At 30.4% G+C, this 15,540-nt stretch overlaps 2 protein-coding genes and 1 long non-coding RNA gene across 6 annotated transcripts in view; 2 read left to right on the top strand and 1 right to left on the bottom strand.

Moving 5' to 3' along the window:
- Window positions 1-853, bottom strand: part of LOC101504356 (uncharacterized) — a 1,778-nt gene extending 925 nt beyond the window's left edge. Inside the window, exon 1 of the long non-coding RNA XR_012162138.1 lies at window positions 532-853. This is a non-coding gene — a long non-coding RNA (uncharacterized lncRNA). The remainder of the gene's footprint in view (window positions 1-531) is intronic.
- Window positions 854-2,013: 1,160 nt separating this feature from the next.
- Window positions 2,014-7,023, top strand: LOC101503604 (CMP-sialic acid transporter 1). Of its 2 annotated transcripts, none has more exons than XM_004494745.4 (9): window positions 2,014-2,201; window positions 2,288-2,371; window positions 2,488-2,702; window positions 3,363-3,441; window positions 3,842-4,011; window positions 4,631-4,817; window positions 5,069-5,146; window positions 5,570-5,743; window positions 6,601-7,023. In XM_004494745.4, the coding sequence occupies exons 1-8, from the start codon at window positions 2,151-2,153 to the stop codon at window positions 5,711-5,713; spliced, it is 1,008 nt and encodes a 335-aa protein (XP_004494802.1). In that variant the 5' UTR covers window positions 2,014-2,150; the 3' UTR covers window positions 5,714-5,743; window positions 6,601-7,023. The 2 variants fall into 2 exon arrangements, with proteins under 2 accessions (XP_004494802.1, XP_004494801.1); XM_004494744.4 differs by lacking the exon at window positions 6,601-7,023 and adding an exon at window positions 6,093-6,255.
- Window positions 7,024-8,681: 1,658 nt separating this feature from the next.
- On the top strand, window positions 8,682-13,633 carry LOC101502851 (tubulin gamma-1 chain). Of its 3 annotated transcripts, none has more exons than XM_004494742.4 (12): window positions 8,682-9,090; window positions 9,275-9,475; window positions 10,445-10,556; window positions 10,684-11,084; window positions 11,365-11,418; window positions 11,492-11,596; window positions 12,179-12,253; window positions 12,360-12,404; window positions 12,581-12,709; window positions 12,834-12,938; window positions 13,021-13,098; window positions 13,341-13,633. In XM_004494742.4, exons 1-11 carry the CDS (start codon window positions 8,962-8,964, stop codon window positions 13,087-13,089), a joined length of 1,425 nt encoding a protein of 474 aa, XP_004494799.1. In that variant the 5' UTR covers window positions 8,682-8,961; the 3' UTR covers window positions 13,090-13,098; window positions 13,341-13,633. The 3 variants fall into 3 exon arrangements, with proteins under 3 accessions (XP_004494799.1, XP_004494797.1, XP_004494798.1); XM_004494740.4 differs by having other exon boundaries at window positions 13,337-13,633; XM_004494741.4 differs by having other exon boundaries at window positions 13,243-13,383.
- Window positions 13,634-15,540: the final 1,907 nt, after the last annotated feature.

The following is a 15,540-nucleotide window of genomic DNA, read 5'->3' as shown; positions in this document are numbered from 1 at the left end:
ATTACAAAAAATATTTTAAAAATTTTATATATATATATATATATATATATATATATATATATATATATATATATATTGAATATATCAACTCTATAAATTAGTTGATTTCAGTTCTGCCATAAAATACTTTATTTAATAACTCAATGCGAACGACGAATTTCATTAATCTAACTTTTAAATAAAAAATTCTTATTAAATATATCAACTCTATAAATTTTATAAACATTTAAAACTATTTAATATTTTATTAAATGATTTCAAATAAATACATAATAAAATTTAAAAATTATAAATAAATATCGATAACTAGATTACAAAGCTGTTAATTTTAAATTTATATAAATTTTTTTTTGCAGTTGATGGTAATAATGAACTATTAGAGTGATGAAATTCGTAATTGACATGTATTATTAAACAAATTAATTCATATGTATATATACGGGCATGTGTGTGGGCACGCGAGGGTAACATGGTGAAGAATATATTAAGAAAAGATAACCATATTCCCTAAGCAAGACGATGCTTAATTACCTGGAATCTTTTATGGTAGTTTGAAATCTTGATGAAAATGATTTCTTCCCAATTTGCTTAGGCTCATTTTTCTCTCTTTTCTTTGTTTCTAGTTTAGACATGCACGTTTTAGTCGTACCTACTTGATCTCTTATGATATGTTCGGTCTCTACACTATGTATGCAATCATCATCATTTGGAAAGTAAACTAATGAAAGAGTTACAAGCAACATGTTTAATTCAGCAAGTGATGTGTTTGGCGTTTGTGAATGACACAATGCTCCATTTTCTTCTTCCTCTTCATATTCGTGCTCTTTGTCTACCTCATCATATATTTCTTTCTCTTCTTTTCCCATGTCCTAACAAAATGTATGTCTCATGTGATTAAAACTTGATCTTGTTTAGAATCTTTGTATTTATGTATTAATATATGCATTTCCGAAACTTCTTTTCTTTTAGTATAAATAGATTTGATAGATAAATTAAGAAAAGGAGATGAAAGGGGTATAAAAGAATACCAAGATTAAGGATGCTCAAGAAAGCTATCGGCCTAATTTGAGTTTGAAGAATGGATTCATTTTTTTCACCTCAATTAATTGTTTCCAATTTTAATTTTCTTTCAAAAAAATGTGGGGTTATTATTTTTAACTCTTTTTTTCTTTCTATGATTGGTTCATAGTACTCTAAAAAAATGAAGGTAAAGAGTTAAATAATGGCCAAATGTAGCGTGATCCTTTTTATTTCTTTGTTAAATTATTACTCCTTTCTTTCAATGATAGTTTTCGAAGTAATGTTTCAAATTATCATCAATTAAATCACTAAAAACACGTAGAAATTAAATTATTTATTTTATATATTTAGTGTTTTTAAATGACTCACAAGTCACAAGATAGTTTGATGATTTTAAAAAAAAATTTATAAAAGACTTAAAATTATAAGAAATTTAGGAGTTTGACTATTCTCTAATAAAATTAATGATTAATTATCAATATTGATTATTTAAAAATACTATATTTGATATCTTTAGTATATTTTAAATAAATACTACTTGATGGTGATGATCATTCAGTAAATTTAACGGAGTTAAATTAATAAAGTCAAGTAATGTGATATAATAGTAAATTTTAGTTTGATTGAGGTGTTAGCTACTCACATTAAATTTTCAATATAAAAAAAATAGCAAATTTTAATCAGATATTATCATAAAATTAGTTTATAAATTTTTAGAATAATTTAGTATTAGTACTTACCATCAAATTTTAGATTTTAATGGTTTGATTATTTTCAAAATTTTAAAAAATTAGAAAATTTAGAAACAATGTAAATCTACATATAGAAAAAGAAATGTTAACAAATATTTCAATAGTATTTGTTAATAGATAGAAAAAGAAAAGAAAATTATGAAAGTTGTACATTTAATATTTAAAAATTTGAATTTTTTTAATTTCTTAATGATAAAATAAATATATATATATAAAATGTAAATCTAACTAAGAAAATAGAAAACACGTGCAAAATGTAAAGCACTTGCAGATCCAAGTTGGCAGTAAAACGGTGCGTTTAGAGTCGTGTTCCTTCCTCCCAACTGTGCGAGTGTAACAGCGTGTGTGGATCTATCCCACTGGTAGAAGAAGAAGAAGATGCAGTGGTACTTGGTCGCTACGCTTCTCACCGTTCTCACCAGTTCTCAGGTCACACTCTAATACCTAAATCATTCTCTAAACCCTAATTTCATCTTTTTCATTCTTCATTTTATTTTTACAATTTCACGTGGCAGGGAATATTAACTACCCTATCTCAAAGCAACGGAGCTTATAAATATGATTATGCAACTGTTCCATTTCTCGCCGAGGTTTTTAAGGTATCATCAATCAACTTCATCATTTTTGTAGCAAACTTGATATAGTTTTGAAATCTTACTGGTTGGTGGTTTCATTTCAATTTTCTCCATTGAAATCTTCATATTTTTTTTCTTAGCTTGCTGTTTCAAGTTTGTTACTGTGGAAGGAATGTCAAAAGTCACCTCTTCCAAAGATGACAACGGATTGGAAAACAGTGTCTTTGTATCCAATTCCTTCGATTATATATCTGATTCATAATAATGTTCAGTTTGCTACACTCACATATGTGGACACTTCCACATATCAGATAATGGGTAATTTGAAGATTGTTACCACTGGAATACTATTCAGGTGCATTTTCTTTTGGCAAAATTACACCTATAGTACTTTAAGTTTAACTCATTTTCAGTTTAGGTCCTTTAAGTTTATTTTATTCCGATTTGGTCCTTTAAGTTACATTCTACTTGCATCGTTAGTCTTTTATCTCAATTTCGACAACAATTAGTTAAATTGAAAGTAACTCTATCGAATGCTGCAACGATATGTTACTCATACTAATCCGTCAGAAAACATTCATCAAATCTTATAAATGGTCTATGCTTATTGATTTTTTCTACAATAATTGAAACACACGTATAACCTTATAAACAAGGTAATAAAGATTTATCCGCATAATCAATATCTTTAACTTCCTTCACATGCAAGGTAGCTTATCAACTTGTTGCAATGTTTTGATTAGATCTTAACATTTTATGACAATAATTCGAGAAAAAAATTCAAACTTAAAGAACTCCATGCATAATTTAATATATCTTAAAAGTTAATGGTGCAAATGAATGTAACTTAAAGGACCGAATCGGGAAAATAAACTTAAAAGACCTAAGTGAAAATTGAGTTAAACATCTTGCCTTTTCTTTTTCATGAGTTCAGACTCAACTTGTGTCTCTCAAACATTGTATTGTAGTTTGTTTCTCAATTAGTTAGAGGCTGATGTTAGATAGCTATTTGTAGGCTTTTCTTGGGGAGGAGGCTTTCTAACTTGCAGTGGATGGCAATTGTGCTGTTGGCTGTTGGAACAACCACAAGTCAGGTACCAAAATTTTACAGCCTTAAAAATTTACTTGTCTGGGTTTTAGTGTACTTTATAAGAAGATAATCTAAGCACTGTGCATTATTTATTCGCAATGTATCAAGAACCGGAATATTCGATGTTTGTACAGGCTCGTATAGCTCTGATACAAAAGGTCTGAATATATTACATTAAAGAAGTCTCACATTTTATAGTGTCATTCTCGTACAGAAAAAATGGCCACATCACAATTACATTAATCAAATCTTCTTCCATTGACATAATTAGTTCAAAAATATTCCATTTATCATTTTATACAAAGCTTTTGTTCTTATTGTTTTTCGTGGTCATTATATTGGGAAAATTAGCCATATCGTACAAAATGTTATTGATATGGAATCTCTATTGATTGTTGTTTTAGGTCAAGGGCTGTGGAGAGGCTTCCTGTGACTCCGTTTTCTCAGCACCAATTCAGGGTTACATGTTAGGAGTTCTATCTGCTTGTCTCTCAGCATTAGCTGGAATTTATACTGAGTTTTTGATGAAGAAAAACAACGACAGCTTATACTGGCAGAATATGCAGTTGTACACGTAGGTGTTTTTTTGTTGGAATTTGTCATCATGTTATGTCTCTAGATAGCCATGTGAACACATTTGCCAGTGTGATACCCTTTTGAACTATTTATTTCAAAAGCTATTTCTTATTTAACTATCAAATGAACATGGTTATTATATGCATCATGAAATAAATGTTCTGTTTTCACGTTAACTAAGAAGGAGCATAACATATACTACAGTCGAATTTAAGTTGTCCATTCAACGTAGGATTCTAGTTCGTATATTCTTTGTTTGTCAATTTTTTGTGTGGTTTTTGTGTGTGATATTGGTTGTGTTTTTTTAGGTTGCTTTATATTATGTTTAATACAGTTGGATTTCTATTGTTGTTGGAATATCTAGCAACATAAGCAGGATGCACTCCTTTAGCTATTGTTTCAGAGTTTTTATTTATTTATTTATTTATTTAAATTATGAGGCTTTTATTTCTGCACCTTTTATTTGTAGAAAGTTGTATCTGATTTGAGTTATTTTTTCCGTAAACCAAGTTCACGTTTGTGTAAAATGGGAAGATGCGTCAAGCATTTCTTGAGTATGGTCAGTAGTTTTTGATATCTACCAAGAGGAATGTACATTAAATGGTTTCTTTCTCCAGGTTTGGTTCAATTTTCAATTTGGCACGACTTATTGTGGATGATTTCAGAGGTGGGTTTGAAAACGGGCCCTGGTGGCAACGTATTTTCAATGGATACACTGTCACTACCTGGCTGGTAGTATTAAATCTAGGGTCTACTGGTCTTTTGGTTTCATGGTTAATGAAACATGCTGATAATATTGTAAAGGTATATCTTTCAACCCTCTTGCAAGCCTCTTTCCACTTGTATTTTTCAATACTTCATACATTTGATGAATTCTTAATGTGAAGTTTCTTTTCCTCTGCATAATCTCTTTCTTAAAGGTAATTCAGTAGTTTTTACGTGACACTGAAATTAGTGATAAAGCATCACATCATAGTATATAGTTTGTGTGTGTTTGTTTATTTCTTTTCTTTTCTTTTTTCCATCTAACTGTTGGCCGTGTCTTCTTTCTTTAGGTCTATTCCACGTCCATGGCAATGCTGCTGACAATGATTCTATCAATATTCCTCTTCACCTTCAAACCTACGCTGCAGGTAAGTTTCCAGCCCAAGCAAATAAAAAATTTGTATGCAATCACTCCATACTCTCCCCTCATGTCCTAAGATTTAGGTCAAATTAATTTGCTTCACATAATTTAGAATTTAAGATGCCACATGATGATATAGTCATAGGATGTTGTGTTACAGGATAAGCTAAGCTGCTTTGCTGTTACTATAGTTTAGAATCTGTCATTCTTAAATTGTGTGAAATGCTTTATTTGATTATTCTTACTTAGACCGATTTATTGTTTCATGTAATGAACTAATGTATTTATAATAGTATATTTAACGAATGCTGTTTCTTGTTTGTTCAGATTTTTGTTGAAATTGAATATTTTTATGATTGTTTGAAACCTTTCATGTCATTGTTGACTGGCTATAACTGGATAATAATTCCCTGTTTATTTCTCTTTGCAGCTTTTCTTAGGAATTATTATTTGTATGATGTCTCTACACATGTATTTTGCCCCACCAAATGTGCTCTTAGATATGCCATTAACAGTTAAATCAGATGAAGAGAGGCTCATTGAAGTTTCTGTTGATAGGAGACCACATTCTTGATGTATATTGACATCTGACCACAACACTTTGGTAATTGAACATTTATTTCAGTTTTAATAATTACATCAAACAAATTCTCACCATATGAAATCAGACATTTCTAGTTAGATGACAAGTGTAGCATTAAGAAAGTATTAATTGGATGTTAATTTTGATTAAACATGCATTATGACTTAGTAGTCGTCCCGGGTGAAAAGTTGAAACAGACTCTCTTTTCTTGACAGTAGGACTGAGTACATTTTACCTTACAAAACCCCCCACATAGTGGGCGTCTCAACTCTCAAGAGTCACACCACCCTTTAAAATCATATATAACCGTGCAAACACAGCCTTGTATCCTCTTATTTAATGGTACTATATAATGCTCATACTTGTGCAGATCCATATGAAGATAAACCCATTAAGTACGATAGAAAGGGAAAGGGGGGAAGGGAGTGATTCATTATATTGCATGCATTATTGTGATTGGAGTATCACTATCAATAAAATACTATTGTTTTTATTCTGGGTACGTAATAGTATATACCAGTTCATTTTAAATATTTTGGTATTTTTCTTTTTCTAGTTTTAAAATTAAAAGACTATTATATGTCCCTTCATGCTAATTCTGCTATCACGGTCTAAAAAACATATATACATGGAAGTGTTATCATTTAATAAGAAGTTCATATTGATTATTACCAAAACGAAGAAGTACCTATTGGTCACTGGAGCAAATTGCACCTGTCTGTGCTAAAATTGTTTTGATCTGCTGAGCAGACGAAGGCTGAATTTTATATTAATTGCAGCTATTACGTTTTTCGTTCCTGTTGATTCACTTGTATTGATAGTTTTGGTTTTCAATTTTTTCCTGGTAAGTTTTCTCTTTAACCCCCTTTTCCCCCCAGGTTTTTCCTAGAAGGCCTATTAAAGTAATCTGTTCTATAGCAGAGTTGCAGAATATTATTTCAATCTGCAATGGTTCAATGATTTCAAAAAGCATGGGATTCTTCATTCGAACGACTTTGTCTCTATACGGATATTAGCTAATTTAAACATCCCATGTATTGAAGGAAAAGATGGTTTTAACCTTTAATGAAATGCAGTAAATGTGATTCACTCGAAAAGTGGATGTTGTCTTTTGGATTTAGGCAAAGTCTTTAACTTCTCTCTGCGGGTACTGATAGGGTGCTACCCAAATACCCATTGACCCTATGGCACAAGTAGCCAGCCACCACATGTACTCTATATTTCTAACCTGTTGCTGTACGAGCTAAACAATTTTTCACCATCATTAATTTGAATATCCTTGATTTACAGTTTGATGATAATATTGAACGCTCTCTGATTGTGGGACAAAATGCATTCTATATCTTACTCCCCGACGCGACTGGATTGTAATTAACTGAACCGTGTCTATTTGGATTTGAATTTTTTTTGTTCTATTATTTTCTCCTTTAAGAGGGATAGAGACAAAAGGAAAACAAGATTAAATAATATAAGCCCTATACAAATGCAAAAATTTGCTTGTGTCTCTATCTCTTTCTTAACAGGAGGGAGAAGAGGATAGATGAAAAAGATATGATTCAAATCTCTTCTAAAAGAGCTTATAGTTAAAGGATTTATGAAAAAATACATGAGATTTGAATCTGAAAATGGTTATGAGATATATAAATCAAAAGATGAACCACTATACACAAATATCTCTATAATGGTTAAATTAGTGGATAGCTAATGAATTTATAGCGATAACCAATAAATTAGGTGATACACAAAATGCATATTAAAATTGAAGTGTTTGACAAAATTAATAGTTAAATAAATATATAAAGAATATAATTTTTTTTTTAATTTAGATAATGAGAATAAAAAGGGTAAAAAATACACACCACAAGAGAGTTAATGTGAGAATGATTGTTATCAAAAGTCAAAACTCTACTTTGATCATATAATAAGATTATACAATACATGTTATTTGTTATAAGTTAACAATTAGAACTTACCAAATAAAGTCATAATAATATTATAATATTTTTTTTTACCAAGTATGATAATATCTTTTAAAATGATACATATATGTTAGTTTGGCCAAATCTTCGATCTCGCAATGAAGAATAACTCTAAACTAAATTGAGTTTGTATTTATATTCAAATTGCTTTTATCGTGCATAAACTGTCAAAATGTCAAATAACAAAATGAATAAAATTATATGACTACATTTTTAAAGTATCCATTATATATATTAGCAGTATAAAAAAGGAGACACTATTATTTAAAATTGATTAATTATCATGCAAGTTTAATACCACATATATATATATATATATATATATATGAATAGTATAAAAAATATTTTTTCTTCTTCTTAAAATAGATAATAAATTCTATCATAATTAACTCATACAACTTGAGGTCCTACGAAATAAGTAATCCATTTTAACAAATATTGATATTTTTGAATTAAGTTATGATTTACGAACAATGTAAAATTTACGTGTCTATCAAATCATATAAACTATGATAAAATTCTTTAATGTATTAGTTTTAATAAATATCTGTACAAATATTTCCTTAAAAAAATCTATACAAATATTTATTACAATATGAGATATAATTGACCACACACATTATCATTAGACTGCAACAACATTATCTAGGTAAAAAATATAAAGGAAAACTAAAATGTAAAAATTAGTAGAATATTAAATATAAAACTCAAATTTAAAATTATTTTACAGAAAATTACTTTTATCTAAAGGTTCATTATAAAAACATTTTTTATTTATATTAATTTTTTATTTATATTTTTTTAAATGATTAGCAATTTTTTAAATAAACTGGTGTATGCATTATTAAAAAAGATAAAAACATATAAAAAAAATCATTATTTTGGAAAATATTAGTATATCCGTAAGAATGGTTGACTAATAAAACATGAATTTGGAAAGAGAAAAAGGTCTAAATAATGCAAGAAAACAAAAATAAAAAAGAAACAGATTGCAATTCCTTTGGCGGTTCAAAAGTAGACAGTGGTGAATGTGATGATTGATTAGCGAGGGTGAGTGTGTAGTGAGTGTTAGTTAAGCGTCCACTAAACAAAACAAACCAAAGCAAAATCATCAATTATTCCCTTTTCCCTTTTCCCTTTTCCCTTTTCATCCTCATCCATTTGCATTTCCTTACAAAGTGAGTGAGTGAGTGTGTTAGTGTTTTTTTCAAAAAGTGTGTTCCCCCGCCACGAAACCCTAGTTCTTCCGATTAAGAAAATATGCCGAGGGAGATTATCACTCTTCAGGTTGGACAATGCGGAAATCAGATCGGCATGGAATTCTGGAAGCAGCTCTGTTCCGAACATGGTATCAGCAAAGACGGCATCCTCGAAGACTTTGCCACTCAGGTCTTTTTATATCTTCCTTCAACTTTCTCATTTGTCAATATTTTATATATTTACTAAATTAATCATTTGTGTTAGTGTTAGTGCTTCTTAGAAAACAAAGTAACTAACTATTATTATACAACTTGTGTGATTAGCGAGTGTTTTAGTTTTGTATTTACTTGTTTTTTTTGTTAAACTAATGCAGGGAGGAGATAGGAAAGATGTTTTCTTCTATCAAGCTGATGATCAGCATTATATACCGCGTGCTCTATTGATTGACTTGGAGCCTAGGGTTATTAATGGAATTCAAAATAGTGACTACCGAAATCTCTACAATCATGAGAACATCTTTGTCTCTGATCATGGAGGTGGTGCAGGAAACAATTGGGCTAGTGGTTACCATCAGGTTTCTCAATAGAGCATCTTTTAATTTGGATTTTTATGTCATCCTTCTACAATGTTTTGTTACTTCTGATTCCAAAATACTGTTTTCATCCACCGATATTTTATAGTGAACTTGTGTCATAGTTAACTAAGTCATGCTTGACACCAGACTTAGGGAGAAGTTTCTTTAGTACTTCTGTGCAGTGTTAGTGATGTTCCATTTGTTTGCTATTTGTACGTTCATAAAGATAAAGTTGAAATGCACGTGCTAGCTTGATTATTTGTGTAGACACCCATGATGACTGTGAGTTGATGTTAGGATATAGAATAAAGGGTATTTAGAGTAGCATATAGAATAAAAGGATTAATAGAAACTACCCTAAAACAGAAACAGCAACTAACAAACAGAAAATAACTAACCTAACTAATTAGTCCAAAAACCCTTACTAATTCAACCACTCTAATTTCCCTTTATTTTATTTCCTAACAGTTGACGGTTGACACAGTTGTCAATGTTGGCAACTTACAACTTAAGTCTTGTGACTAGGTTTTCTTTAGCATGTTGATGGTTGTCTAGCAATGCTATATTACATGCAGTTGTAATGTACTTCATTCAATGGCTTTGTTATATTATAACACTTATTGGCACTTGATAATCATTGAAAAACACTGCTTCACGTGAAATAACATAAAGGTCGAAGGGCAAACATTTGTGCATGTATGTTTTTTGTATTATAGAATTAGAAAAGCCTCATATGGTTTGATCCTATATTGTTAAGCTTACAGTATTCAGGCAGTTTTTGTACAGAACCGGATTTGTGTTTTTTAAACGACTTTGCAAATGATAATCCTGACCAGTGTCTCCATAGGATTCATTATCGACTATTTTAAAATGTAAGGGATGTTCTTGATGTTTGATGCTAAGTGATGACTTTCTTATTTGGAATGTGAAGTAATTGTTGAACTTGTATGATTGTTAATATCTGGCCAGGGAAAGAATGTTGAAGAAGACATAATGGACATGATTGACAGAGAAGCAGATGGTAGTGACAGTCTTGAAGGTTTTGTTCTATGTCATTCAATTGCTGGAGGAACAGGCTCAGGTTTCTTTCTTTTTTCCCTAGTCTTTGCCTTAGAACATCCTATAAGTTTCTTCATTTGCCCCCTTTTTCTTGTTGAGCGTTTGTTTCTCCATTTGTATATTAAAAGTTATTCCTTACATTTATGCAGGTATGGGCTCATACCTATTGGAGACTCTGAATGACCGATACAGCAAAAAACTTGTTCAAACATACAGTGTATTTCCTAACCAAATGGAGACAAGTGATGTGGTGGTTCAACCATACAATTCACTTTTGACACTCAAGCGACTGACTTTGAATGCTGACTGTGTTGTGGTTCTTGACAATACGGCACTTAATAGAATTGCTGTGGAACGGCTTCATTTATCAAATCCTACATTTGCTCAAACAAATTCCCTAGTTTCTACTGTGATGTCTGCTAGCACAACCACTCTTCGTTATCCAGGATACATGAATAATGATTTGGTTGGTCTTCTTGCCTCTTTGATTCCAACACCAAGATGCCATTTTCTAATGACAGGTTATACTCCTCTGACAGTGGAACGTCAGGTGAGATGTTTTTTCATTTTCCCCCTAACTATGATACTTGGAGCATCAAGATTTTTTCTTAATATTTGTCCTGTGAGTGTGAAGGTTTCTGTTGTTTAGTTGAACTGGAAGTGATCTGTACCGAAACTATTAATTCATTTCTCATTCTCTCTCTCTCTCCCTCTCTCATTTTGTTAATCTTCCATAATTTGATCGGGATGTGCATGTAACAGCACGAATGTGATTTTTCCTATTACACTTTCCCGAAAACATTTAAAAAATTGATGACATTTCCTTGCAGGCTAATGTAATTCGTAAGACCACTGTGCTTGATGTCATGAGAAGACTTCTGCAGGTCAATTACTGCTTAAACAGTTAATCTTCCAACAAATGACTATGTACTCTACTGACATTAGTAATCCTGGCAGGCAAAAAATATTATGGTTTCTTCTTATGCCCGGACCAAAGATGCTAGCCAAGCAAAATATATATCAATTCTGAATATCATCCAAGGGGAGGTTGACCCAACTCAGGTAATGATAAAAATTACAAAGCATTGGTGATACTTCTGAAGTTCTCCATTTGTTAATTGAAACCGAGTTATAAAAGGATATTATCATCCATTTGTTAAGTGCTCATTTGGCTTTGCAATGATTTTTTGCATTATTATGCAGAGGAAACTTTGTGTATATAATTTTCTTTTCAGCTTCTACTAATGTTCCTGTGTGAAGCACTGATTTTCCTTTTCTATTTATCATTAGATCTTTTGCTTCTGCTGTCACATAAAAGCAATTTTATATTCAAGTCAAAACCTTGAAAACTTAAAATCAATCTTTGACTGATGTTGGTGGAGCTTTTTAATCTTTTTCTAATATATGTATACACACTTTCAATTGTGTTGCAGCTTGCTCAGATTGAATTGTATAGATGACAATACAAACTGAATGTACTGATCTTTTGTGTTCATGGGGCACAATTTGTGCTTCATGTTTACAATGAATAAAACTTTTTCTCTTTCAAAAAAAAAATACCCGTATCATATTTCTAGTGTGTAAATATTTTAACCGTGCTAAACTGTATTTTGATTTTAATTTTAATGTTCTCTATGGATTTAGGTTCACGAAAGTTTGCAGAGGATACGTGAAAGAAAGCTAGTTAACTTTATTGAGTGGGGTCCTGCAAGTATTCAGGTCTGTGATGTGATCAGTGGCATATCAATTTAACGTTACTACAGCTGCATACTTTCCTCTCTTTCATATTTAGTTTTATGCTAGTCTTATCTTGCTTTTCTGGTAGGTTGCTCTATCCAGGAAATCACCATATGTTCAAACTGCACACAGGGTAGGACTCTATATCCTTTTTCTTTCAGTCTTAGTTTTTATGCTTATATTTGCTTTTCTGCATTGCATTTGATTGTACTGGAGATGGTTTAACAGATCTTTTTCGGAATGGTTATTATTCTGAGGTTGGATAATCAAGAGAGTTAGTAATAACCTGTGTGCTTCTGTGTTTTTTAGGTAAGTGGCCTTATGCTGGCTAGCCATACTAGCATCCGTCACCTTTTTAGTAAATGTCTGAGCCAGTACGAGAAGTTGAGAAGGAAACAAGCCTTTTTAGACAACTACCGGAAGTTCCCAATGTTTGCTGTAAGTGTTGCAATTTCAGATCAATCTTTTAAGTGTTGCTACAGCATCTGTTCTGTACTTGGCTGGTAGCATCGTCGTTAGATACATGTCATTTCACCTGATGCCACCAATAACAAATGGACAGGATAATGACCTCTCAGAGTTTGATGAATCAAGGGACATAATTGAGAGTTTGGTTGATGAATATAAGGCCTGTGAATCCCCAGATTATATCAAATGGGGAATGGAGGTAGATGCTCTTCAACCTCACTTTCCATTTTCAGTTTATCTCGCATACTGCTAATATATATATATACTTTTTCGTTGTATAGGATCCGAACAATATGCTAACAGGAGAAGGCAATGCTGCAGGATCACTTGATCCAAAATCAGTAGTGTGAAGAAACTATGTAAGCTATTTTTATTAGGTCATCATTTAGGTTTTCTTTGAGTTCTATATTTGATTTTACACTCTTCCCCTAGCAAGTTAAATGAAAGATAAAATATGAACTTAAATGTGGTCACCGTTAACTATTGTTTTTCTTTCCTTCTAGGATTGTATGTGCCCTATGAATCTAATGCTTTAACATCCTTGGTAACTCAAAATGAACCGTAAAGGTCTAAGATTCATTCTTGTGTACTTGATAGACAGGTGACAAACAACAAGGGAGGGGTTATGTCGGGATCTGATCAGCGATGATTCTAATGAAAACTTTTTCTTTTCTGGATGGGTTTGCGGTGTGATAATTTCAACTGTATTAGTTTTTTGTCATTTGGATCTGCTGTAGGAACTAGTACCTTACTGTATTAATTCGTTTTCAGCATTGTATATTGTTGGTTATTGGTCACTGCAATGTTCATATCCCACAAAAGATGTTAAAAGGGATGAACGGATGAAGAATCGTAAATAGTGACATCTTAACGTGACACAAAATTGTTGCCAAATTTCTTTTTTATTTATTTATAGAATATATTTTAACATAAAATTATGATGGCATAAGTAACTAATTATATGATTGTGTAACAAATTTTAAATTTATACCTCCAATATACGATTGTGTAGCAAATTTTCTTGATGAAACAACTCTAATCTCATGTATTCTTGATGATAGATGAGATCTAGTCTGCTCTCTCTCTTTTTTTTTTTTTTTTTTTTTTTTTTTTTTTTTTTTTTTTTTTTTTTTTTTTTTTTTTTTTTTTTTTTTTTTTTTTTTTTTTTTTTTTTTTTTTTTTTTTTTTTTTTTTTTTTTTTTTTTTTTTTTTTTTATCAAATGATCTACATCCGCTCATGTGAATTTTATTTTCTATTAAACCATGATTGAACAATACGTTTTGTAATGCCCCGAGCAATAATTTTAGTTCATTTGCAGATGTGATCTCAAGATTAGTTTTAATTTATAATGAATAACTAGTTTATTTAAATTTAACATATTGTAATACATTTAGTTCAAAAATTGTTTAAAATTTGATTAAAAAAATAATTGTTAAAATCATTTTATTAAAAAAATAATAATCTGAGTTTTTTTTATGAATATGGTTTTTGTGTTTTTTTTCTTTTTTTAAAGAGTCTAATATCAAAACACACTATTTATAAAAATTGTTTTTGAGTTTTTAGTTACTAATATTTTTAGTCGCGTTCCTTAAATAATAATTTTAATTTTTAGATATTAAAGTTAAAATAGTAGCGAACAAACTCTAAATTTAGTTTAACTTTTTTTCCTGAGAGATAGTTTAAATAGTTTTTCTTTTTACTCACGTTTAAGTAATAATATCAATATATATAAAATTTGTGATCTTTAAACTTCCCACAAGATATAAAATATTAGTCTATTTTTTTCTTTACCTCCGCTTCTAAAGAAATGAAAACTCTAATAACAATTATATGTCTCTTGAAGAATTTGTCATTAGTTGGAGACTTGGACTCATCAATTTAATTTTAATTACTTGTTTAACAATTAACCCCAAAAATTAGTCTTTGACCATTTTTAACCACAACTTTTAAAGTAATAGAATTCGTATGTTTTTTACATATAAGAAAAGAAAATCTAAGTTCTCTCAATTTCCTCCCTTTTGTTGGTGAGTTCATCCCTCTCAATTTCTCTCTCTGCTCTTTCCCCAATTTTCAATTTCAAACCCTCATTTTATATTCCCTCTGATTCTATTTCAAATGTGCTACCCTCTCACGGTTCCTTTAGGTACAAAATAAATTTATGATTTTCTAGCTATTTCACACAGTTCAAAATTCGGATCCCTGGTGTTCGAGTCCAGGCTTTGAATGTGACTTGATTAGGTTATCAATACACAAGATGAAGAAAAAATAAGACAATGAAGTTAGTTAGATGTGGAGTGAGAAGCGAACTCAATTCCAGTTCTTTTTCTGCAAGGAATGAATTTAGATTCTGAATATGTTATATGTTATTTGTTATTGAGCTCTGTACTTAATAGATTGATTGATTATTTTCTGTAAAATAAACACCGACTTAACTTTCTGTTTTATCTTCAGTTGTCTTGTTTCTTGGTTAATGTATAATGCACAAATTTCATCAGCCATTTTATCTTCAGTTTCCTATTTTTTAACAATATTCCTGTCCGATTAAATATTTTATGGACCATTTATGCTCAGACAATTACTGAAACCTTAGTTGATCTTGTTTTTTTTATATTTTATTTTATGATTTGAACCTCTTTCTTTCTATAAAAAAACTTAGGTTATATAGTTAAAAAGTAAACTTACTCTATAGATTGTTTTATCAATTCACTTCCTTAGTGAATTTAACTCATTTCTCTAAAGGAATGTTAGAAACTCAATAAATTGAATTCTTAAAAAACAATATTTTTATTGAGAATTAGGA

Source organism: Cicer arietinum, chromosome 3 (genome assembly GCF_000331145.2).
Source record: "Cicer arietinum cultivar CDC Frontier isolate Library 1 chromosome 3, Cicar.CDCFrontier_v2.0, whole genome shotgun sequence".
NCBI lineage: Eukaryota > Viridiplantae > Streptophyta > Magnoliopsida > Fabales > Fabaceae > Cicer > Cicer arietinum.
The sequence above is the reverse complement of the archived record's forward strand: the minus strand, read 5'-3'. Positions and strand labels throughout refer to the sequence as shown.

Coding starts and splice junctions, on each gene's coding strand:
- LOC101503604 (XM_004494745.4), top strand. CDS start 2,151: ATGCAGTGGTACTTGGTCGCTACGCTTCTCACCGTTCTCACCAGTTCT. Junction 3,442..3,841: donor TTGGAACAACCACAAGTCAG/GTACCAAAATTT, acceptor TTGTTGTTTTAG/GTCAAGGGCTGTGGAGAGGC. Junction 4,012..4,630: donor CAGAATATGCAGTTGTACAC/GTAGGTGTTTTT, acceptor TTCTTTCTCCAG/GTTTGGTTCAATTTTCAATT.
- LOC101502851 (XM_004494742.4), top strand. CDS start 8,962: ATGCCGAGGGAGATTATCACTCTTCAGGTTGGACAATGCGGAAATCAG. Junction 11,085..11,364: donor CTCTGACAGTGGAACGTCAG/GTGAGATGTTTT, acceptor ATTTCCTTGCAG/GCTAATGTAATTCGTAAGAC. Junction 12,254..12,359: donor GGGGTCCTGCAAGTATTCAG/GTCTGTGATGTG, acceptor CTTTTCTGGTAG/GTTGCTCTATCCAGGAAATC.